The sequence below is a fragment of the Micrasema longulum genome, unplaced genomic scaffold (assembly GCF_059751315.1).
Source record: "Micrasema longulum isolate JH-2025_06_02 unplaced genomic scaffold, ASM5975131v1 h1tg000842l, whole genome shotgun sequence".
NCBI classification, from domain to species: domain Eukaryota; kingdom Metazoa; phylum Arthropoda; class Insecta; order Trichoptera; family Brachycentridae; genus Micrasema; species Micrasema longulum.
The window spans coordinates 21,525-45,957 of NW_028278034.1; the positions used below are offsets into that span (position 1 = coordinate 21,525).

A 24,433-nucleotide genomic window follows, 5' to 3' on the forward strand; every position below is an offset into this window, starting at 1 on the left:
AACAAATTTCCTAACATCTCAAAGTCGCCCCTGAGTAGCGCCTGCTAATGTCACTTAACAAAAACATCCTCTTTTTTATTACAATATTTCAGCTACGCCATGAATTTCTTAGCCTCACAAAGTTGCCCCTGAGTAGCGCCTGCTAACGCCACTTAACAAAAACAACCTCGTTTTTATTACAATATTTCGGCTACGCCATGAATTTCTTATTAAAAAATTTCGTTAGGTCACAAAGTCACTTCCTGAGAAGCGTCTTCTGACATAAACCAACAAAATATCGTGATTTTTACTGAGCTTTTTCTGATGCGCAACAAATAAAAAAAACTGCGTTCTATATTCTAACCCAATTTATTAAAATAGTTCTTAAATAAAACCTTTAGAATAAAATAATTAAATAGGTTATAAAACGTCGATTTCATCTAATCTTTGAAACGTATTTAAAAATATAATAAATCAACAAATAGAAAATACTGAAAGTGGTTTTATTATTGAATTACTCTGCAGAATTTATGGTCATTATTTAGTTTTTTGTCTATTGGAAATGTTAACTAGTGTTGTAGTGGTCAATTTGACATTTGGAAAACAGAGTGACCAACATATAAATATTTAATTCTATGGTGACCAGTCACACTTTGTACGAATTTCAAAAGTAATAATTTTATTTAACAAACCAAATAACGGATTCTATTCAATTTGAACCGTAAAAGATGATTATGATTATTAAAAATATTTTTTCGGCACTGTACACATTTTGGAAATCATTTTCGATTGAATATCACGGTAAATAATTAATTTGTTCTAAAAATATATGATTAGGTACGTCTTTAATTACGATCCAGAAATTGAACGTTAAAAACGCAAACTGTTTGACAGAATACTATTTGAAAAATCGTATTAACGTCAATGTATCAAAGTGTTTGCTTATTTCTTTTTCGCGAGGTCGACATCCCATCCCATATCATTAAATATTAGAAAACCAACCTATTCAGAGAGTTGATACCGTACGCGATCTGGGTGTTATTCTTGATAGCAAACTTATATTTGAGAATCACTTCGATGACATACTGACCCGCGCACATAGAAACCTTGGGTTTGTACTTCGTACATGTCAGGTACTTAAAGATATCGCGTGTATTAAAATGGTCTACTTTGCTCATGTTCGCAGTTTGCTCGAGTATGCCTCTTTTGTTTGGTCTCTGCAATACGTCACACATAAAGAAAAGTTCGAGAAAATTCAATGGACATTTCTTAGACATTTTAACTGGAGATGCGGAAATACCGATTTCAATTATATGTCTTCCTGCAAAAAGCACCACTCGCTTACTTTAGAAGATCGCCGTCTACTATTAGACATGGGGGAGCTGCGTGACATACTCAGTGGACGCCTCGATAGTCCTGCTCTTGTGTCGGAGTTATCATTAAATGTCCCCGGCTACCGCACCCGTCACACGTCGAGCTCTCCATTTCATGTGCCAGCAGTTCGTACGAACCATGCCCTGAACTCTCCACTTATACGTTTTGCTCGTGAATTTAATTTGAACTTTCCCCTTATTGATCCATCTGATTGTAAAAAAATAACATTTAAAATGCGCGTCTTAAAACATACATTTTTGTCTTATACTTAGTTTCAATAATAAAGTCTTATTTTATCTCATTTTATTTTATCTCTAATTCTTAATATTTTATGTATATTTTTATTTTCGACACTTGACGCTTGTGCAATATTTACACACATGCCCACCCTCATTCCAATATAACACCCACTCACCCTCCCTCTCACTCAGTTACACTCACACAAACACACAAGTATGTATTGTACGTGTATTTAATGTATTTCTGCGGATATCTGTCATTGGTTTTATTCTCTGTACATTTTATTTGTTTTATTTTTGTTACATGTATAACTGTTGATATCCCCAATAAAAAATAATAATAAAAAAATCGCTTTTGAAAAATTGTAATCGACCCGTGACGAAATACAAATAATAAAAAAATATCGCTAATAGTAATTAAACCTAGATGTGCTAAAGATCCGAATGGCCAAATTATATTATTAGAATCATTGACATGACATAATTTTAACCATAGCTACATTCACATTGCTTTATTTCTGAATAAGATGCATGAGAGTTGTTTTTCTATGGTTATGCCCACTGCCATCTGTCATGTATCAAAGTTCCCAGGTTTCTAAGTAACGCCCGAACTCTGACCTCGGGAATAGTTCAAATATATAAATGGGTAAGTAAAGGCTCAATTTGTGGTAATTGTCACAACCTCTAACAGTCAGGACGCGTCAGCCAACGTCATAATACGTTAGGGTGTCGGCCATTTGCAATACAAACCATAGATGGAAACCAAAAATATCATAGACACATAAGTTCAATTTGTGTCAAGAAAAAAAAAAGAGACATAAGTACCTACTTAGTAAAAAATTCAACATCGTCATTTCCCCTATCCGCGCTTAAGTGCATTGGGCACTGCATCGACGTATAAGTTCAGTGTATCTACATCATTTTTGTTACATGGAAGGTCTTACGCTTCAGGGGCAAGTCTAGAAACATTAAAATATAACAGTGTAGAATTATCAGCCCATTTCTTTCTACCGCTGGATTATAGATCTCTAAGAATCTTTTATATCCCCTTGAGAGTAAATAATTTACGGATTTTTTTTGCATGCGTTTATATTTGTCTTCATATTTTATTTATTTATTTAACACTTTATATACATATACAATTTATATGCATATAAGGGCGGGTATATTGCCTTAAGGCAATATCTTCCTACCAACTTAAACCGTTCAGTTTGAGAAAATTACAAGTACATGGACATTAGAGAGAGCCAATGACGCATGAAGTTTTGTATTATTTTTATAATCAAAGTAAAACGGGTGTAAAAAGTTTAAAAACGTGAAAAATATTCAAAAGAATATTCCATACTGCTTTTGACCCTCAACCGAGGTTTGAAGTTTATAATTGTCTGAACATTTAGTTAATTATCTATAATGATAAAATTATTTTTTTGTTAGTAAAGATCTAATTTAATCACATTACAAATTCCAACACGTTTTAAAACTACCGAAATGTAAAAAGTTTACACTCCGCGGAACTGATTCCGTCGAGCGCCCTGCGAATATTGACAAAAACAATGGCTCATTAACAATGCTCCCCATTTATCACTAAACAAAGTGCAACTCACGCCCTTAGATGCTTATTAAATAAGGTTTAATGCACATTATAAAATTTAATTGGACTAATTTTCTTACTTAAGTACGAAATAGTTAGTTAGAAAATAGTTATCATTAGTGGTCACTTCAAAGCGATTATAAACTCCAATAAATCCCAATTCATGCAAAAAATGCTCGCTTGAACATATTTTTTGTATGACTCTTGTCAATTTTTGTCTGTATTTATCTACCGAACGATTACAAACCCGGCTCCTTTGACGTCTCAATTCGTGCACTCAGGAAGATAGTATAACAGATGGGAAAAATATAATCACATTTTTTTTTATAGAGGCAACATTTTGACGCCTAGATGTTCTTATATGTTAATTGGGCAGAATCTATCCACATTATCTGTGCATCTAGGCGTTCGGTTTCAAAACTGACGGTTACGTCGGAATTTAATTTGACTTTAAAATTGACTTCTTTCTTCTTTATATTTCTAATAGGCTTTTAATTAATTTAATTTTTAAAGGCGTTCTCCGTGGTGAAGTGGTCAAGACGTTTGACTCGAAAACGGAATAAAATTGCTCGCTGGAATAATTTTTTTCATAAACATGATTTTTATATAATTTTTGGCAATTACCTAGACGGTACGCCTAACGACCGTCTGAGTTTTTTTTTTTTTTTTAGAAAATAAATATTTGCGTTCTTATGTTTTAACCAAATATTTAATTTTGAGGGCCATTTTCAACGAGTTGTAAATAACTCACTATGAGAAAATGGGAATCAAGTTGGGGTAGAGTAGGATTCGAACCACGTACCTTTGGTCCGTGAGTCCGAGACACTAGCCACAGGACCACAACCCGATTCGGATTTATCTACGGGTTGATCACAAAGCCGGCTCTTTTAACGCCTCGATACGTACACTTAGAAAGATGGTAAAACAGATAAAAAAACTGGAATAACTAATATTTTTTTATAGTGGCAACTTCCTTACGCCTAGATACTCTAATATGTTAATAGGGCAGAATCTAGCGGAATTATTTTTTGCATCTAGCCGCTCGTTTTAAAAACTGACAATTATGTCGGAATTTAATTCGAATTCAAAATTATTATTATTTGCACCACAACAGGCCAGGAGGGCCCAACTACAATGGTGATTACATCACAAAACACCTAGGCGTAAGAAAAATCACCAGGAATCGAAACAGGAACCTTTCGTGTGTGAGTCAAGCGTCTTGACCACTACACATCGGAGACCGCCCATTAAAATTATATCAATTAGAAGCCTACTTATTGGAAATATGAGGGAGAAAGAAGTCGATTTTAAAGTCGAACTAAATTCTGACGTAATTGTCAGCTTTGAAAACGAACGCCTAGATGCACAGATAATGTGGCTGGATTCTGCTCAAATTACATGTAAGAGCATCTAGGCATCAATCGAATTATCAGCAAATTAACCACTCTCTGGGGGACGGAGACGATGCAGAATACCACCACTGGACGTCCGCTGCTGACTGTTTGTCGTTAATTCGTGTCAGAACCACGGGACACGCACCTGACACGGGAGGACGCACAGAAGCTGGCAGCCGACATAGATGCTTGGAGGATCTTCGTGGACGACATGTAATTATTATTTTTTATTACGTGATTTTGAAAGAACTGCCCTTTTAAATGTCAAAATCGTACGATTTCCTTATTTTTTAACAGACCCGACATTCTAAATAGCTGCCTATCAAAAATGATTTATGATATTGGCGTGTGAATTGTTAATATTTACGAGTATTCTCTCAGAGCCTCTTATTTACATAATTATTAATAAAAACCCGACATGATAACCTTGCCTCGCAACTTGACTTAAACAAATTGATATATTTGTTGCAACAGAGAAAAAAACCTTTTGAGTAGGGAATATGACAGGGTTTATGACCTGTCATCGGCTGGTCTAAGTGGCCACTTCAAACCCCGTGTAATATTCTCTATTCTGCCCATGTTTAAACTTCCACATTTCCTCAACTCTTCTATCTGTCACTAAACTTGTAACTAAACTTTCTTTTACAATTCATATCGAACATGTTATCAATAAATCCTTAAAACTCCTTGGATTTATTAACAGAACCACAACTGACTTCAAAATATCAATACCCTTAAAGCTCTCTTCTGTTCCCTAGTTCCTATGCTCCTCCGTTATCTGGTCTCCATATTATGATGTTCACATCAAGAATATTGAATCAGTTCAACATCGATTTTTGAGAAAGATGGGCTGGAGGTTGGGCTTATCCAGAGACCGATATACGTATAATGAGTTAGAAACTACCTTAAATATATCTTCTCTTCAAGACCGTCGAAACAAATCCGACCTTCTAGTCCTATTTGAAATTCTCAACTCACTCTTTGATGCGCCCGAACTACTGAGCTCGATAAAATTAAATATCCCAACTAGAAACCTCAGACAAAACTGACTCTTTCATACCGATAACCATAGAACTAACTATGGTTTCCATTCCCCTATGCCCAGAATTCTCCGGTCTACCAACAAACATACCAGTCTTGATTTCTTTGATAACAAGTTGTCTTCTTTCAAGCGATCACTGAATCAAATTCTATTATAAACACCTCTCTCCCGCTTCCACTCCTACAAAGTCTACTATACACCATTGAGTCTTACTACTTTTTCTCTTAAGATAAAAATAATAAATTATAGGTACGCTGTGCATAATCGCTTATTTAAACGATTCGCCTTTAGGATAATGTACGTCCGAAGACGGCAGATAGAACTGTAGCTCAATCACAAATAACTATCGTTGTGCTTAACAACATGCTAAGCATTTGAACGATCACTATGAACAATAATGAACATGCTTAAGTTATCGCAGTCATAAGTCAACGCGTGTGTAATCTCTAAGTCAACGCGTGTCGGTTTGTTTTTTGTTTTCCTCGTAAATAAATACAGTTCACTAGCGAAAAATCGGCGTTTACTGTAAAAAATAATACAATATATTGCATTTGCAAAATAGTAAGGAGTATCTAATACAAAAAAGTGAAAATTAAATTGCATTATCCATGGCGACTGCTTTTCTTGACATTTGGCTCGCTAACCACCGGCTAAACGCAATAAACAGCGTGATAAATAATAAATAAAAATTAATATATTACAACAGAGATGAAGAACATTTAAGAGAAGGTAATATAGATGTCTGGGCATCGACAGGGCTCAGATCCTGTCAATGGCTGGTTTAAGTGGCCACTTTACACACTGCGTAACATTCACCATTCTGCCCATATTTGAACATCTATATTCCTTCAATTCCCTCATCTGTTGATGTTTGTGAAGTTAAAGAGCTGAAACCTTTATTTATGCGGGTGAGATTCATCTAATTGAATTATTTCCCCTACATACTAGACTAGGCAACGCCTGAAAATGTTATTTTTTCAATTTCTATACTTCTTCATGGACCAGGTGGATTTATTAACAAAATTTTGAGTTTGTCCAAATGTTTGTAGACAAGGACTGGATTCAACTCCCTGGGGAGCTGTTTATATTAACATATTACAACAGAGATGACGAACATTTAAGAGAAGGTAATATAAAAGAAAGGAAGGAAGATTAAAGGTTTCAGCTCTTTAACTTCACAAACATCAACAGATGAAAGAATTGAAGGAATATAGATGTTCAAATATACGCAGAACGGTGAATGTTACACAGTGTGTAAAGTGGCCACTTAAACCAGCCATTGACAGGATCTAAGCCCTGTAGATGCCCAGACTTCTATATTACCTTCTCTTAAATGTTCTTTATCTCTGTTGTAATATGTTAATATAAACAGCTCCCCAGAGAGTTGAATACAGTCCTCGTCTACAAAAATTTGGACTAACTCAAATATTGTTAGTAAATAAATAAATAAAAATATGCGGTTTTGGAATATTTTCTATATTTGCACCGGTGAAATTCAAATGTGTGATTGCACAGCAGGATTATACGTCGCGAAACGTAAATATTTTGACATTTGCGGATGTTGCATTGTGATCGAGAAATTGTTATCACGTCGCTCATTAGCACTTCGATGGTTATTTGTGATTGAGCGTTTTTAATGGTTTTTGTAAAGTTCCAACTTCCGTATGAAGCTATTTATGTAAATATGTAGTGTGTAAAAAATATTTTCTCCAGTAGCAAGATCCAGGGATAAAATACGCGAATACGTTCGTATGAAGAAAAGTCGGACCGCACGAGGTTTTGCTCTGTACAAATTGTTTACGAAAGAAAAAATGTTTGTTTTGCAATTTTTGCTACAACATTTGGTCCGCCTGAGCCGGGCGCGATTTCTAAAAAACTAGAAATTCCGCTTTACGAATATTCAATTCGAATTGATTTAAGATAAATGTCAATAGATAATTATTCGCGCGTCGGAGTCTCTACTTCTGCCCGCTATCAGAGCCGCAATTACAAACGATTTGTGTATTTATTATATAAACGACTTAAGCCAATAAAAACAGTTATATGAAGAAACATGTGTATTGTAATACGGGGTGAAGTGAGCCACAGAAGCATCAGTGGACCACTTCAGCTGTTTCGTTTTAAATACGGTCTTCTTCTTCTTCTTCTTCGTTTTTTCATGGCCTTTTCACATCTCAACTCGGGTGTTCTGGCCAGTGTCGAGTATTTTTGTTTTTTTTTTACATATATATACAAATTGTTTTTTTTTTTACATATGTTAGCAAATAGTCTCTAGAATGTATGATGTATGCCTGGAGAGCGAATTGGCGATGAACGAAGGTAAGTCAAAAGTGATGGTATTTGAAAGGGATAGTGAGGTTACTGACTGCATAATAAATGTAAACAACGAATGTCTCGAGCAAGTAGAAGAATTTGTGTACCTGGGAAGCATGTTTTCAAGAGATGGAAGAGTAGAAAAAGATGTTGAAAGAAGAGTGAATGCGGGCAACAAAATGAACGGAGCACTAAGCACAGTAATTTCTAATAAAAATATGTCAATCGAAGCTAAACTGGCAGTGCACAACGGAGTTTTAGTCCCAACACTTATGTATGGAAGTGAAACATGGAACTGGCAGAGGAAGGATGAAAGCCGAGTGAACGCGGTTGAAATGCGATCTCTTAGACGAATGTGTGGGAAATCAATGTATGACAGGGTTACGAATGATGAAATCAGGCGAGAGTGTAAATCTGAGACAAGTATAATTGATAAGATTAAGAAAGGGTCTCTGAGATGGTTTGGTCACGTAGAACGAATGGACGACGAGAGAATGGTAAAACAAGTATATATGGCAAAAATGAACGGCAACGTTAGACGAGGACGACCGAGGAAGACGTGGCATGATCAGATAAACCAAAATCTTAAGTCTGGTCATGTCAAAAGCAGACAGAACCGAAGGGCATGTATGACAAGATGTATGAATGTGGAAGAGGCTAGGAGTGTATGCCAGGATAGACGTGTGTGGCGGTCCATTCTCTCTGCCTACCCCTACGGGGAAATGGCGTGATGGTAGTAGTAGTAGTAGTAGTATGTTAGTAATATAATATGTACAAGTTAGTATGTTAGTATTTAATATAATATAAACATATAATAATAAAACATATTTACAGCTTTACACCATTTACAACTAGATATTTACATAGGATTTTAAATACACGTTTATTGGGTGGGGACAGGAGAGTTAGAATATGAATAGGGAATGGGATATTAATATCAGAGAGGTCGGATAGGAAATCAGGATAACAATCATTTATGGGGCATCCAAAAAAAATATGGTTTAAATCTTCCTCATCTAGCTGACATTCGCAAATGGCAGAGTCCCGGACATGGATTCTGAACAGGTGAGAACCATTGCAGCAGTGCCCAATGCGCATTCTGCATATGGAGGATGTCTCGAACTTGTTCAGATTCACTTTGGAAAACCAAGGCTTTTCTGTTACATTTGGTTTCAGTTGGAAAAGATGTTTACCCTTGGCTTGGGAAGAGGCTACCCAATATTCTTGCCATGTGCGAAGTTGCTTCTCCTTCGTCATAACAAGGAGATCACCTAGTGGTAGTAAATTACCATAGGCAGGATCCCCGGAGTGGACCGCCTCCTTTGCTAACGCGTCCACTTTTTCGTTACCGGGAATACCACAATGGCTAGGGATCCAGACATAACAATACTCTTATTGGATGCCTCTGATAAAGAAAGAAGAAATCGAGTTTCCACGCAGAGCTCATCCTCGGGATAAAAGGATGGAGGGGATTTGATTTTTTGTAAGGCACTCAAGGAATCCGACAGGATTAGGAACTTGCTATATTGTGAGCTTAAGGCGTAAATACGGTCGCAATGATTCTTGTGCGTCTGTCAGCGGACAACTACCGCGAAACCGTCCAATTTTGCCCAAAAAGTCTAATCTATGATCAACCTTTAATAAATATATTTCCATTTGATTTCGGTAAATTTGGTACATTAAGGATGAAAGTAGATTTATGTCACTAACCTTAGTTTATATAACAAATTCTTGAAAAAGTACAACAAATTCTTGGAAAGTGGTCATGTGAAAAGTCGGAATAGTCGACGTGCGTGCATGAGAAGATGTATGAATGTGAAGGAAGCAAAGGAAGTGTACCAGGACAGAGTGGTGTGGCGTTCTATCCTCTCTGCCTACCCTCCGGGGAAATGGCGTGATGGTTAGTTAGTTAGTTAGTTAACTTCCCTCAGAAGCTTTAGTCACTAATTTTACTCAGTGGCTTGTCAGAACGTCGGAGTGCGCGTGTAATTTGTTGCGGGCCAATTACGACTCTGTGTTTTTTTAATATACTGCTCAATAGCAAAGACATAAGTACGTTTTTCTTGTTGCATAATATAGACAACGGTTTTTAGATCATTTCCCGTTTATATTATGTGCCGTCAGTAGCTTAAATCAAGACTTATGACGATTGGCAAATTAAAAGGCATAAGTTGAGCCTCCGGGTTGTCAATTTCGCCCAAACGAAAAAATATGTTAGGGTTGTCACTTTCTTATTTTAACAATTAGTTTAACAATATTTTGAGTTTGTCCAATTTTTTGTAGACAAGGACTGGATTCAACTCCCTGGGGAGCTGTTTATATTAACATATGACAACAGAGATGAAGAACATTTAAGAAAAGGTAATGTAGAATTATGTCTGGTTTAAGTGGCCATTTTACACACTGTGTAACATTCACCATTCTGCCTATATTTGAACATCTATATTCCTTCAATTCTTTCATCTGTTGATGTTTGTGAAGTTAAAGAGCTGAAACCTTTATTTATGCGAGTGAGATTCATCTAATTGAATTATTTCACCTACATACTAGGCAACGCCTGAAAATGTTATTTTTTCAATTTCTATACTTCTTCGTGGACTAGGTAATTTATCAACAATATTTTGAGTTTGTCCAAATTTTTGTAGACAAGGACTACAAAAATTTACAGCCATCTTTTTAATACTAGTATTTTAACCGTATCTTATTTTTAAAAAAAATTATAAATGGTATATTCTGTAATTTTTTTTTGTTCTTCAATTTTTAATTACTAACGATATATTTTCAAATTTGTATTTAAGCTTCAATTTTTATTATTATCGGTATGTTTTCCAATTTATATTTTTGTTTAATTTCTTAATTACTAATTTTATATTTTACAATGTGTATTTGTGGTTCAATTTTGATTATTATCGGTATGTTTTATAATTTATAATAATTGTGTCTCATTTATTTACTATTAATGGCATATTTCTAATTTATTTTTATGATTCAATTTTTATTATTATTACTTGCATGTTTTCTAATTTATATTTATATTGATTTTTTCTAATGTTATTTTATTCTTTTAATTTATTAAGCATCATTTAATGAAATAAAAAATTTGAAAAAAACACATGAAAAAAATAAGGTCCTTCCTAAACACAGGAATTTCCTAGCTAGTCGGGACCTGAAACAAATAAACTCTGTACATTTTAAAACTGTGAAATTCTAAATAAATAAATAAATTGACAGGTCATAAGCCCTTTAGATGCCTAGACTTCTATATTACCTTCTCTTGAATGTTCTTCATCTCTGTTGTAATATGTTAAGATTTATTAATTTTTCTTAAGTTATCTACCAGATTTTGACAACCCTAAGGCCTATAAATTGCTTGTATGAAAACAAGTCAAGTTTGGCGGGTAAATTTGTTTTTAGACGAATATTTTATTAGTTAGCTATTGAAAATATGCTCAAACGACAATTTTGCCCTTCAATTAATAATTCAATAAAATAGTTCTTAGACAAGAACGCCATATGAGCTACAGTTTAACAAATAATGGTTGCGGGCAAACATGGAGGAACATGCAGGTAACTTTGCCCGCCATCAAAATTTTAAATTGCTTGAAATCGCATTTAAATATGACTGAATTTACAATTTTAACCCAATGCAATGATTACCAAGGTCGTAATTAAGAAGTAAAGCACAAAATACATTATTATGAAGAAAATCAACATAATTGCAAAAAAGCGGGCAAAATTGGACGGTTTCGCGGTAGCAAGAAAATGTTCAAAAAGGCCATAAAAAAAGTGGAGCTGGGTAGACGTAAAATGGATTGTCTCATTCGCCCAAACCAATGTTGAATCAACTGCTCCACATGCCGATGTCTACAAATTTTTGGGCACGCGGGAACGCTGTGAAAATCAGTTTCGTCCAGAGACAACATTGACTAATAACTTGATTCTCGTACTGATGTAATTTCGTACACAAAATGTCAAGAAAATACTATTATATAATAAACTATTTGGCCTATACGGCCGCAGTGTTATTTAACCCGTCACCATGAAGACACAGGTGAGTGAAATACCTGTCCGGACGAATCGATTAATACAGCGAGGAAATTCAGTGTTTATTTTTTTTTTTTAATTCGTTGATAGACTATTGAACTACGCCAAAAAAATTTTTTTTCAATTTTTACAATGGTATAAATACGTATTTATTTAACGCTTTATATACACATACAATTTTATACACACGAGGGCGGGCATATTGCCTTTAGGCGATTTCTTCCTGCCTACCCAAAACGTTCAGTTTGAGAAAATTACAAGTACATGGACATATTGAATCTTACAATTTTATACAAAAATAAATAACAGAGATTAACAAAATAAAAATATAAAATAATTTACACTATACTATAAAAAAGGAGAGGGGATTGGAAGGAAAGAAAAGGGAACAATTTAAATATTCAGATTGTGACATTTCAATGTTGACTAAAATGTAAATAAAGAAGGGGCGTCTCTAATATTAGAGGGTAGATTATTCCACAATCGAGCGGCTACTACTGTGAAAAAGGAGGCAAGAAAATTAGAGCGATGAAAGGATATTAAAAGGGTTCTCTCGTCTTTAGAACGAAGAGATAGTCAAAATAAAATAAAATCATATTGTATTTTTTTTTTTTTTTTCGTTTGGACGAGCTGAACCCGGCAGTGCTTCGTTATTGCTAGATTTAAGTGCTTGCTAGATATATTAAAATGAACACAGTCGAAAGTTTGATATTCAATTATTGTATTTAGTCCAAATTAGATATTTATATATTTAAATTTATTAGACCAGGTGAATTTTTCAACATGTAGGTGAAATTCAATGATTCAGACGAATCTCACCCGCATAAATAAAGGTTTCAGCTCTTCAACTTCACGAACATCAACAGATGAAAGAATCTAAGGAATATAGATGTTCAAATCTGGGCAGAATGGTGAATGTTACACAGTGTGTAAAGTGGCCACTTAAACCAGCCAATGACGGGACATGAACCCTGTAGACGCCTAGACTTCTATGTTACTTTTCTAAAATGTTCTTCATCTCTGTTGTAAAACGTTAATGTTAACAGCTTTCCAGAGAGTTGAATCCAGTCCTTGTCTACAAAAATTTGGACAAACTCAAAATATTGTTCAACAATCTTTGAATATGTCCAAATGCTTGCAGACTGGCTGGATTTCCTCCGTAGAGAAATATTAATATTTAAATTTATTTCAAAAGAGAGGGAAAACATTTTTGAGAAGGGAATATGGAGGTCTAGGCATTTACAGGGCGTATGACCTGTCATTGGCTGGTTTAAGTGGTCACTTTACACACTGTGTAACATTAGTCTGCAAGCATTTGGGCATACTCAAACATTGTTGAATTTATTTATTTATCCATATTTTTGTCTTACAGACTATAATTAATAATAAAAATAATGTGACCTCACTGGGGTCACCCGTGCCGAGGACGCTTAACAATATACATATTTTTTAAAAATATTTTTACATTTGAGAATAAACAAAGAAGACTAACTTAATAAACAGAGATAATTAACAAAATGTTCAGACAGTTTTAAACACTAAGTATTTATGTACATCTATATTATTTATATTACAAAACGCACAATGAAAGAACAAAAACCTAACATAAGCTATACACTTGTGGGGCAGTTGATTCAATATTGGTTTGGGCGAATGAGACAATCCATTTTACTTCTACCCAGCTCCACTATCCACTTTTTTTAATAGCCTTTTTGAACATTTTCTTGTTACTAATTGTTTTAATAAATGGTGGAAGTAGGTTATAGATTTTAATTGAATAATACTCAAAATCCCTTTGTCCGAAAGTGGTATTAGTTTGTATGGCGGCTTCCGTGGTGTAGTGGTCAAGACGCTTGACTCACGCACGGAAGGTTCCGGGTTCGATTCCCGGTGAGAACACAAAAATTAAGAATGTGATTTTTCTCACGCCGGTTGTTCTGTAATGTAATTCACCACTGTAATTGGGCCTCCTGGCCTGTTGTGGTGCAAAAAATGAAATAAAATAAAATATTTGTTTAAGTTGTCTTTGTGTTGAGGATCTATTATTTGTATGTGGTGTACTGTGGGGTTTATGTCTTTCATTTGAGTAAGAATAGTTCTTGAATCTGTATTTAGATAACATCGTTCAGAGTGCCCCATATATGGAGCACAGTGGTTTATTTCCCCTTTTTTTAAGCACTCGCAAGTCCACGAATAAAACCTAAACTAAAAACTTCCGCGGGTTCACCCAGCTCCACTATCCACTTTTTTTATAGCCTTTTTGAACATTTTCTTGTTACTAATTGTTTCAATAGATAGTGGAAGTAGGTTGTAGATTTTAATTGGATAATACGCAAAATCCCTTTATATGTACGTATACATTATTGTTTTTGCGTTTTGGTTTAGATAAATTGTGGGGACAGAGAATTTGGATTAATAGGTGCTCGAACCTTTTGATAGAATAGACAAAATCGACGTTTCGCTCTACCGTTTTCCGCACCTTAAAACTGAACCGATTTTATTCTTTTTTTAGACAGTGTATCAGAATAAAATTGTCTGTTTCGGTGTTTTTGCGTTTTTAACACTTGTGTGGCTGTGATGTCACAATAGTCGACATAGGACACAAGACTTGATATATCTCTCTTTTTTTTTTTAAATGATGAATTCGTATTTTTCGTAATCTTCAAATTGACATTTTCACACCGGATTTGGAAAGTGAATTTTGTACAACTACGCTGGATATTAATACAAAAAATATTTATCCTCGCTACGCGAAAAAAGAGTGTCCGCTAATTCAGCAACACATATGTATAAGAAAGAGCATGAAGATAGAACTCATCACAAGGAAGACAGAAACGCTGTTCTATGGCGGGTGTTAGTGTGAAAGAGACAAAAACAAAAGTAAGTAAAGTGTAAAATAGATTCAGATTTCAGCCGGTTGATAACAGTGATGGGAAACGCACGCGCGTAATCTGAGCGGCGTATTTATGATTATTAATTTATTTAAATTATATGTTTATTTGCACAAATAATGGAAAAGGGATTATTAAACAGTGTCTCAATGTTTTTTTTTTCAATTTTTGAACTTTAAATTATTCCGTCTTTTACTAGTGGTAACACGATGTTACATCACCGCGCGCAAAGGGATTATTTATCACAGTCTTTTAAGAGTTAAAAATAGTAATATTTGTAATTATGTAGACAGAAAATAAAACTGTGTTTTTTTACATGTGGATGTTTCTAGTTCCCATAATTAACCATTTTTTTCAAAACGAAACAATATAGAGACGCGCCAATTTTAAATATCTATAATGTGTAAAAAAGACCTCTGCGCTGGTTGGGACACGCAGAGCGGATGGACGAAGAAAGCATAGCTAAAAATATTTACAATGCGAATGTTAATATGGATGCGGTAAAAGTCGTGCATGAGAAGATCTATTAATGTAGAGAAGCGATATCTGAATGCAAAGATAGAATTATGTGGCGTTCTATCCTGCGTTTTCTCTTAAGATTGAACATAATCAAGCATCAATGTTTGACTATGTCCAAATGCTTGCAGACCGGCTGGATTTCCTCCCTAGGGAGTTGTTCATATTTAAATTTATTTCAACAGGGAGGGAAAATTTTTGAGAAGGGGATATGCAAGCCTAGGCATTTACAGGGCTTATGCCCTGTCATTGGCTGGTTTAAGTGGCCGCTTTACACACTGTGTAACATTCACCATTCTGCCCATGTTTGAACATCCACATTTCCTTAAGTCTTCCATCTGTTGACTTTTGTTAAGTAAATGCGACAAATTTAGATCTGAATATCTCCCTAGCGCCAACTCTAATGTATGGGAGCAAAGTATGGAATTGGAAAAAATGCTGTTGAAATGCGATCCCTCAGGCGAATGTGTGGAAGACGACGTACGATAGGTGCTCAAATGTCGAGATCCGTGAACTGTGTAAGGCTGAGACACAGCCAAGTAAAAAACAGCCGAAACCTTTATCACGCGGGTGAGATTCGGCCGGCTGAGCCAAATCACCTACTAGGCAACGCCTGAAAACAATTTTCCAATTTTTATACTTCTCCTTTTACCAGGAAATGTGGATGTTCAAACATGGGCAGAATGGTGAATGTTACACAGTGTGTAAAGTGGCCACTTAAACCAGCCAATGACAGGTCATAAGCCCTGTAAATGCCTAGACTTTCATATTCCCTTATTTAAGGTATTCTCCATCCCTGTTGTAATTTGTTACCATGTTCATTATTGTTCGTTGTGATCGCTCAAATGCTTAGCATGTTTTTAAGCACGTCGATTGTTATTTGTGGTTGAGCTACAAGGTGCCTACAAGTATTGTTTTTTGTTTACAGACAGTCAAATGTGGCTTCGTCGCTCTGACGCCGTGTAATAATAAATTGTTTAAAGCATTATTTAAACAAATAATGATGTATCCTGTTCGTCTGTAATGGATGGGTTTGTGTGTCGGTAAATAAATCAATTTGCATACAAAAACTGGTATTTTGTATGCCAAGGACGGGTTGATATGCGTCTGTGTCATAACATTAGTAATATTACTTAAAGACTCTTCTGTTGTGTAAAAATTCGATAAGGCTCACCCATGTTACATAATGCTTACATACACAAAACGGGCAGACAAACCGCCACACACGCGCCGTAGGCGCAGAGGATAGAACGCCACTCTGTCTGCGTACAAACCTCGCTCACATTCATACATCTTCTAATGCACGCTCGCCGATTATACAGCCTCCCCGACAAAAAAAGCGATGAAAACGTACTTGGCCAACAAAGCGATACGCACCAGGCGCGGGTAGGGGAAGCGGCTGGGTAGGAGGACTGCTTGTCCTAAACATTAAGAATTTACTACATTCTGAGATCATTATTATTTTTTATTTTTTTTTCAAAAATGCCTTTTTGTAATTTTTTATTAAATAGTAACGAGTATTAGATACTCCTTACTATTTTTCAAACGCAATATATTATATTATTTTTTATAGTAAACGCCTATAGTAAAAGTCTACGATGTATGCAAGAAAAGCGATTTGCTTATGAATGTTGATAAATCCAAAGTGATGGTTTTTGAAAGGGATGAAAATATAACTAAATGTGAGACCAGCGTGAACGGAGATATTCTGAATCAGGTAGGAGAATCTGTGTACCCGGGAAGTATGTTTACTAGGGACGGAAAGGAGGGTGAGTGCCGGGAACAGGGTGAACGGTGCACTAAAATCTACTTTGGCAAACAAATGTTTATCGCAGGAGGCTAAACTAGCAGTTCACAACGGAGTTCTAGTTCCAACTCTAATGTATGGGAGCGAAGTATGGAATTGGAAAAATAATGATGAAAGTAGGTTGAATGCTGTCGAAATGCGATCCCTCGGGCGAATGTGTGGTAAAACGATGTATGATAGGTGCACAAATGTCGAGATCCGTGAAGTGTGTAAGGCTGAGACACGCATTATTGACAGAATCAAGAAAGGGGCGCTGCGTCGGTTTGGACATGTAGAGCGAATGGACAGCGAAAGAGCGGCTAAAAGGATCTACGATGCAAATGTTGATGGATGCAGAAAACGAGGAAGACCGAGAAAGACATGGCACGATCGAGTCCATCAAATACTTGAAGATGGACATGTCAAAAGTAGGAATAATCGGCGTGCGTGCATAAGAAGATGTATGAATGTAGAGGAAGCGAGGTCTGTATGCCAAGATAGAGTGTTATGGCGTTCTATCCTCTCTGCCTACCCCTACGGGGAAACGGCGTGATGGTTTGTTATTTGTTGTTGTTGTTGTAAACGCCGATTTTTCGCCAGTGAACTGTATTTATTTACGAGGAAAACAAAAAACAAGCCGACACGAGCGTTGACTTAGAGATTACACACACGTTGACTTATGACTGCGATAACTTAAGCATGTTCATTGTTACAATATTTGAGTTTGTCTAAATGTTCGTAGACAAAAGACTGGATTTCACCCGCTCGGGAGTCATTAAGATTAACAAATTACAACAGGGATGGAGAATACCTTAAATAAGGGAATATGGAAGTCTAGGCATTTACAGGGCTTATGACCTGTCATTGGCTGGTTTAAGTGGCCAATTTACACACTGTGTAACACATTCACCATTTTGTCCATGTTTGAACATCCATATTTCTTCAATTCTTCCATTTGTAAACACAAATATTGTAATGAAACCAACTGGTCCAAGAAAAAGTTTAAAAATAGAAAAATTGTTTTCAGGCGTTGCCTAGTATGGGAAATAATTCAGTCAGATGAATCTCTTCACAACAATAAAGTTTTCAGCTCTTTAACTTCACTAAAATCAACAAATGGAAGAATTTAATAAATATGGATGTTCAAACATAGGCAAAATGGTAAGTGTTACGCAGTGTGTAAAGTGGCCACTTAAACCAGCCAATGACAGGTCATAAGCCCTGTAAATGCCTAGACTTTCATATTCCCTTATTTAAGGTATTCTCCATCCCTGTTATAATTTGTTACCATGTTCATTATTGTTCGTTGTGATCGCTCAAATGCTTAGCATGTTTTTAAGCACGTCGATAGTTATTTGTGATTGAGCTACAAGGTGCCGAAAAACGTTGACATCGCCATTTTTTTATTTTTTTTTATTCAAGAAGATATATTCCATAGAATTAAGAATAGTCCAGAAGGAGCGTAGAATCATATTTGAATACATCGGAATGTTTCCAAATCCCCCCCCCTTTGCCCCACTCTCGCCGCGCGCATTCGTGAAGTCGCCGCGTAATGTTGCCGAATCCCGAAAAATATAATCAAACATTTTTCTTACAAACTAACTCGGAAACTTTTTCTCACACACACAATAGGCTGCTCGCGTACGCGGTAATAGAATAAAACAACGTGTAAGTGTGTCTGCTATTAGAATCGCGGCGGCTGCTGTCGTCTGGTGCCGGCCGAACCGGGGAATCCCACGCCGCCACCAACCAGCGTAATTGCAAATCGGCGTAAATTGAACTTTAAAAAAAATTGTATTGAATCCAGCCATAGTTATACAAATTTTATTGTATTTTATTTCCAAATCCGGCGTGAAAATGTCAATTCGAATCAACAATCTTTAGAGTACGTCCAAATTCTTGCAGACTGGCTGGACTTCCTTCCTAGGAAGTCATTCATGATGAAGGTTTCAGCTCTTTTTCTTCACAAACAGATGGAAGAGTTGAAATGTGGATGATCAAACATGGGCAGAGTTGTGAATGTTACAGAGTATGTAAAGTAGCCTCTGAAACCAGCCAGTAAATGCCTAGACTTCCAAATTCCCTTCTCAAAAATGTTTTCCCAAATGTCCATTTGAATATTGCAAAATATACAGCTTCGGAGAGATATATCAAGTCTTGTATTGTACGTACCCTAGTGTGGCATCACAGCCACACAAGAGTAAAGTATTGTTTCATTTGAAAAACTTAATACTTTTTTTTTTTGCAGATATTTATATTGGCCGTAGCTTACTTGGTGTTGGCTGAAGCCGCTAACATTCCCATTCTGAAGACGGAGCAAAAGGTCGTCGGAATAGAAAAAGACAAGAATTATAGGTACCTCTATCAGACAGGTAAAGTATTTTAATACGTTTATTCATAATCATTTCTGAATGGCGCTGCGCCTGAGGTGGTATTCTGAATCTCCCCTACCCCCTAGAGAGTGAATAAAATAGAAATATCACACACTGTCCGTGTGGAAATATCCGTCCATGCGCTCAGTAGCTGCAAGACTTGTTGTAATCTAACTTCTATTTTTGTAAATTTGTTTTTTATTTCGTTTTTTAAAACATCACGTAAACTCTAAACTTCATTGTTAAATAAAAATATATATATATATATATAAATAGGGGCTAGATTTCTTACTGTCCATGCGCTCTGTAGCTGCAAGACGTGCTGTAATCTAGCTCCTATATATCATAATTGTTTAGTATTGTATATATCATAATTAGAGACGAGGAACTAGAATCTCAACCGTCCATGCGATCTGTAGCTGCAAGACGTGCTGAGATATTTATGTATTGTACAGCGCCCTTGAGGTGATTTTCACGAAAACGGCGCTATATTAATTATCCAAATATATATATATATCTACATAACTACATACGTTAATGTAAATATATGTATTTGATTAATGTAAAAAATTGTATTTAGTGTAATATTGTATTTTTATTTGTTATTAATAATATATATATATATATTCGGATAATTTATATAGCGCCATTTTCGTGAAAATCACCTCAAGGGCGCTTCTCTCCTCCTTTCCTTTTCCTCTTTTTTCCTTTTTCCATTGAGTAATAGTTTTTATTTAAACAAATACGTTTATTTATATTTTTATATATCTTAAGCTTTTTAATCTTTTTTTGTATTGAATATGTTCTGTAACTTGAATTATAAAAATACAACTTTTATTTTATTGGTTGGTTGGAAGAAATTGCCATTTGGCAATAAGCTCGCCAATGTACAATTAACATTATTTAGTTAAATAAAAAAAAATATTGGCTGGTTTAAGCGGCCACTTTACACACCGCGTAACATTCACCATTCGGCCCATATTTGAACATCTATATCCCTTAGATTCTTCCATTTGTTGATGTTTGTGATGTTAACGAGCAGAAACCTTTATTCATGCGGGTGAGATTCGTGTAATTGAATTATTTGAGCAACGCCTGAAAACCTTTTTTTTTTTAATTTTTAGACTTCTATATTACCTTCTCTAATTTCTTCTTCATCTCTGTTGTAATATGTTGATATTAACAGCTCCCCTAAGGAGTTGAATCCAGTCCTTGTCTACAAAAATTTGGACAAACTCAAAATGTTGCTTATTATTTTAATTATTTTTATATGTATTTCATTTTGTAATAATAATAATAATGATGTTTGGATAATTTACATAGCGCCATTTTTGTGAAAATCACCTCAAGGGCGCTGTACAGTAAATAAATATCACAACACGTCTTGCTGCTACAGAGCGCATGGACGGTTGGGATTCTAGTTCCTCGTCTTCAATTATGATATTTTACAATTATTATATATATGAGCTAGATAACAGAACGTCTTGCAGCTACAGAGCGCATGGACAATAAGAAATCTAGCCCCTATTTACATTTTTATTTGACAATGAAGTTTAGAGTTTAAGTGATATTTTAAAAACTAAATAAAAAGCAAATTTATAAAATTAGAAGTTAGATAACAACTAGTCTCGCAGCTACTGGGCGCATGGACGATTGAAATTCTAGACCCCATTTACTAAATTTAGATATTTGATAGTTGATAACATTTACATAATATGATAGCTAACATCACAAAAAGTCTTGCAGCTTCAAAACGCATCGACAAATGGAATTTCAACAACGTAAGAATGATTTTAAAAAGTAAATAATAAAAAATAATATATTTTATTTATATCCCTACAGAGATGAGGTAGAATTTTTTCAAATTCAAGATTCAGGATTATGGATATTCGAGCGTTTACAGGGCTGTCGTTTATGACCTGTCATTGGCTGGGTTAAGTGGCCACTTTATGTAGGTACTACAACATTCCCCATTACGCTTATTTAGCGAATATCCACACCAGGTAACATTTTTGGTTTTTGTATATATGCTACGAATCAAGAACCCATCCACAAGCGAGTTGGAAGCGCCATCTATGAATTGATATTGAAGTTAAGTATTTAATTAGCAGATTACTTTATTTTATGTAGTTAAGACTCTTCCGAGTTAAATTAAGTACTAGTAAACGCCTGCAGATGACTCTGCAATTTATTTTTACTTATATTTTTACCAGATTTTTTATAACATTTTTTGGTTCGTGTACCTGCACACAAATCTGGATTTTCTCCCAAGACGGATGGGATGGGTTCTTGATTCGTAGCATATATACAAAAACCAAAAATGTTACCTGGTGTGGATATTCGCTAAATAAGCGTAATGGGGAATGTTGTAGTACCTACATAAAGTGGCCACTTAACCCAGCCAATGACAGGTCATAAGCCCTGTAAACGCTCGAATATCCATAATCCTGAATCTTGAATTTGAAAAAATTCTACCTCATCTCTGTAGGGATATAAATAAAATATATACCTACTCCCGTTTTGGGAGAAAATCCAGATTTGTGTGCAGGTACACGAACCAAAAAATGTAATAAAAAATAATTTTAAGAAACGCAATAATAATACATTGAGCAAAGAAGTAGTAAGCATGGCAATTAAGTGAACATGTAACAGCACAAAAAGTAAAATATAAAAAACTAAACAAAGATAGCATTCCTTGACTTGTTATTAAGGTTGACAAGACAATAGACGATACTCAAACTCGTCCCTGTTTTATTTTGGTGTGCAGTAAACGTAGTAATGTACATATATATGAATAAATAAAATTGAAAAAAAAATGCCTACGTCAGTAATAATATTGGTGGATCCGCAGGTAATGGCATCTTCCAAGAGGAGCAGGGGATCATCAAGCACGCCGGCCAGCGCGGCTACGAGACGCAGCTGCAGGAGGGCCAGTTCCAGTACGTGAGCCCGGAGGGCCGGCTCATCCAGCTGCGCTACACGGCGGACGAGAACGGCTTCCGGCCCGTGGGCGACCACATCCCCACGCCGCCGCCCGTGCCCATCGAGATCCAGAAGCTGCTGGCCGTGCTGGCCACCAAGAAGCCGGACCCCGCCGACTCCAACTACGACGACGCCGAGGCCAGCTACCCCGACGAGCTGCCGCTCTAGGCGAACAATCGCCGCTAGTTTTAATGGATACGAAATGGAAATAAACGTTCAACCAGATCATTTTATTTTATTTATTGACTCTCAAAAGACTGTGGTAAATAATCCCTTTGCGCGCGGTGATGTAACATAAGGTTACCACTATAGTCCTTAAAATTTTGCTTGATTAAAATGACAGCTGTCAAACAAATGTCACTAGTGATGGGAAATTACTGATCACTGATCAAATCGATTTTATCAGGTTTTCATGCAATCATCAAAATCTGTTTCCGAAAATTGATATTAAAACGCAAAAACAAGCCTATTATAGTGTGTTTAAGACAATTATTTACCAAAAAAAAGACATTTATATTTTTTTGTGAACATTATCATTACAAAATGGACATTTTGTTATGTATTACAACAGAGATGAAGAACATTTTCGAGAAGATAAGATAGAAGTCTAGGCATCTACAGGGCTTATGAAACAGGGTATAGATTTCTTACTGTCCATGCGCTCTGTAGCTGCAAGACGTGCTGGGATATTTGTGTATATTTATATACGTGCTGTACAGCGCTCCTGAGGTGATTTTCACAAAAATGGCGGTATATAAATTATCCAAATATATATATAAGTAGCAAATGCATGTGTAAGTAGCAAATGCATTGCTTAAAAATTGAATTAGTTTTCCATCTGTCAGATTGTCAAAGAAAACAAAATGGACATTTTGTTATGTATTACAACAGAGATGAAGAACATTTTTGAGAAGATAATATAGAAGTCTAGGCATCTACAGGGCTTATGAAACAGGGGCTAGATTTCTTACTGTCCATGCGCTCTGTAGCTGCAAGACGTGCTGTAATCTAGCTCCTATATATCATAATTGGAGACGAAGAACTAGAATCTCAACCGTCCATGCGATCTGTAGCTGCAAGACGTGCTGGGATATTTATTTACTGTACAGATTTTCACAAAAATGGCGCTATATAAATTATTCAAATATATATAAGTAGCAAATACATGTGTAAGTAGCAAATGCATTACTTAAAAATTGAATTAATTTTCCATCTGTCAGATCGTCAAAGAAAACAAAATGGACATTTTGTTATGTATTACAACAGAGATGAAGAACATTTTCGAGAAGGTAATATAGATAACTAGGCATCTACAGGGCTTATGAAACAGAGGCTAGATTTCTTACTGTCCATGCGTTCTGTAGCTACAAGACGTGCTAGGATATTTATTTACTGTACAGCGCTCCTGAGGTGATATTCACAATAATGTCGGTATATAAATTATCCAAATATATATAAGTAGCAAATGCATGTGTAAGTAGCAAATGCATTACTCAAACATTTAATTGATTTTCCATCTGTGAGATTGTCAAAGAAAACAAAATGGACATTTTGTTATGTATTATAACAGAGATGAAGAACATTTTCGAGAAAATAATATAGATAACTAGGCATCTACAGGGCTTATGAAACAGGGGCTAGATTTTTTACTGTCCATGCGCTCTGTAGCTGCAAGACGTGCTGTAATCTAGCTCCTATATATCATAATTGGAGACGAGGAACTACAATCTCAACCGTCCATGCGATCTGTAGCTGCAAGACGTGCTGGGATATTTATTTACTGTACAGATTTTCACAAAAATGGCGCTATATAAATTATTCAAATATATATAAGTAGAAAGTGCATGTGTAAGTAGCAAATGCATTACTTAAAAATTGAATTAATTTTCCATCTGTCAGATCGTCAAAGA

General features: G+C 35.6%; 1 protein-coding gene across 2 annotated transcripts; it reads left to right on the forward strand.

Moving 5' to 3' along the window:
• The first annotated feature begins 2,219 nt into the window (after positions 1–2,219).
• LOC148278675 (endocuticle structural glycoprotein SgAbd-2-like) lies at positions 2,220–22,748 on the forward strand. 2 transcript variants are annotated; one of them, XM_088231004.1, is made up of 4 exons: positions 2,220–2,238; positions 4,654–4,790; positions 19,418–19,541; positions 22,393–22,748. In XM_088231004.1, exons 1-4 carry the CDS (start codon positions 2,235–2,237, stop codon positions 22,689–22,691), a joined length of 564 nt encoding a protein of 187 aa, XP_088087130.1. In that variant the 5' UTR covers positions 2,220–2,234; the 3' UTR covers positions 22,692–22,748. The 2 variants fall into 2 exon arrangements, with proteins under 2 accessions (XP_088087130.1, XP_088087131.1); XM_088231005.1 differs by lacking the exons at positions 2,220–2,238; positions 4,654–4,790 and adding an exon at positions 11,951–11,983.
• Positions 22,749–24,433: the final 1,685 nt, after the last annotated feature.

Bases quoted from the DNA above. Each gene is read 5' to 3' on its own strand.
- LOC148278675 (XM_088231004.1), top strand. The intron at 4,791-19,417 runs GTAATTATTATT...TTTTTTTTGCAG, and splicing joins AGGATCTTCGTGGACGACAT to ATATTTATATTGGCCGTAGC. The intron at 19,542-22,392 runs GTAAAGTATTTT...GTGGATCCGCAG, and splicing joins TAGGTACCTCTATCAGACAG to GTAATGGCATCTTCCAAGAG.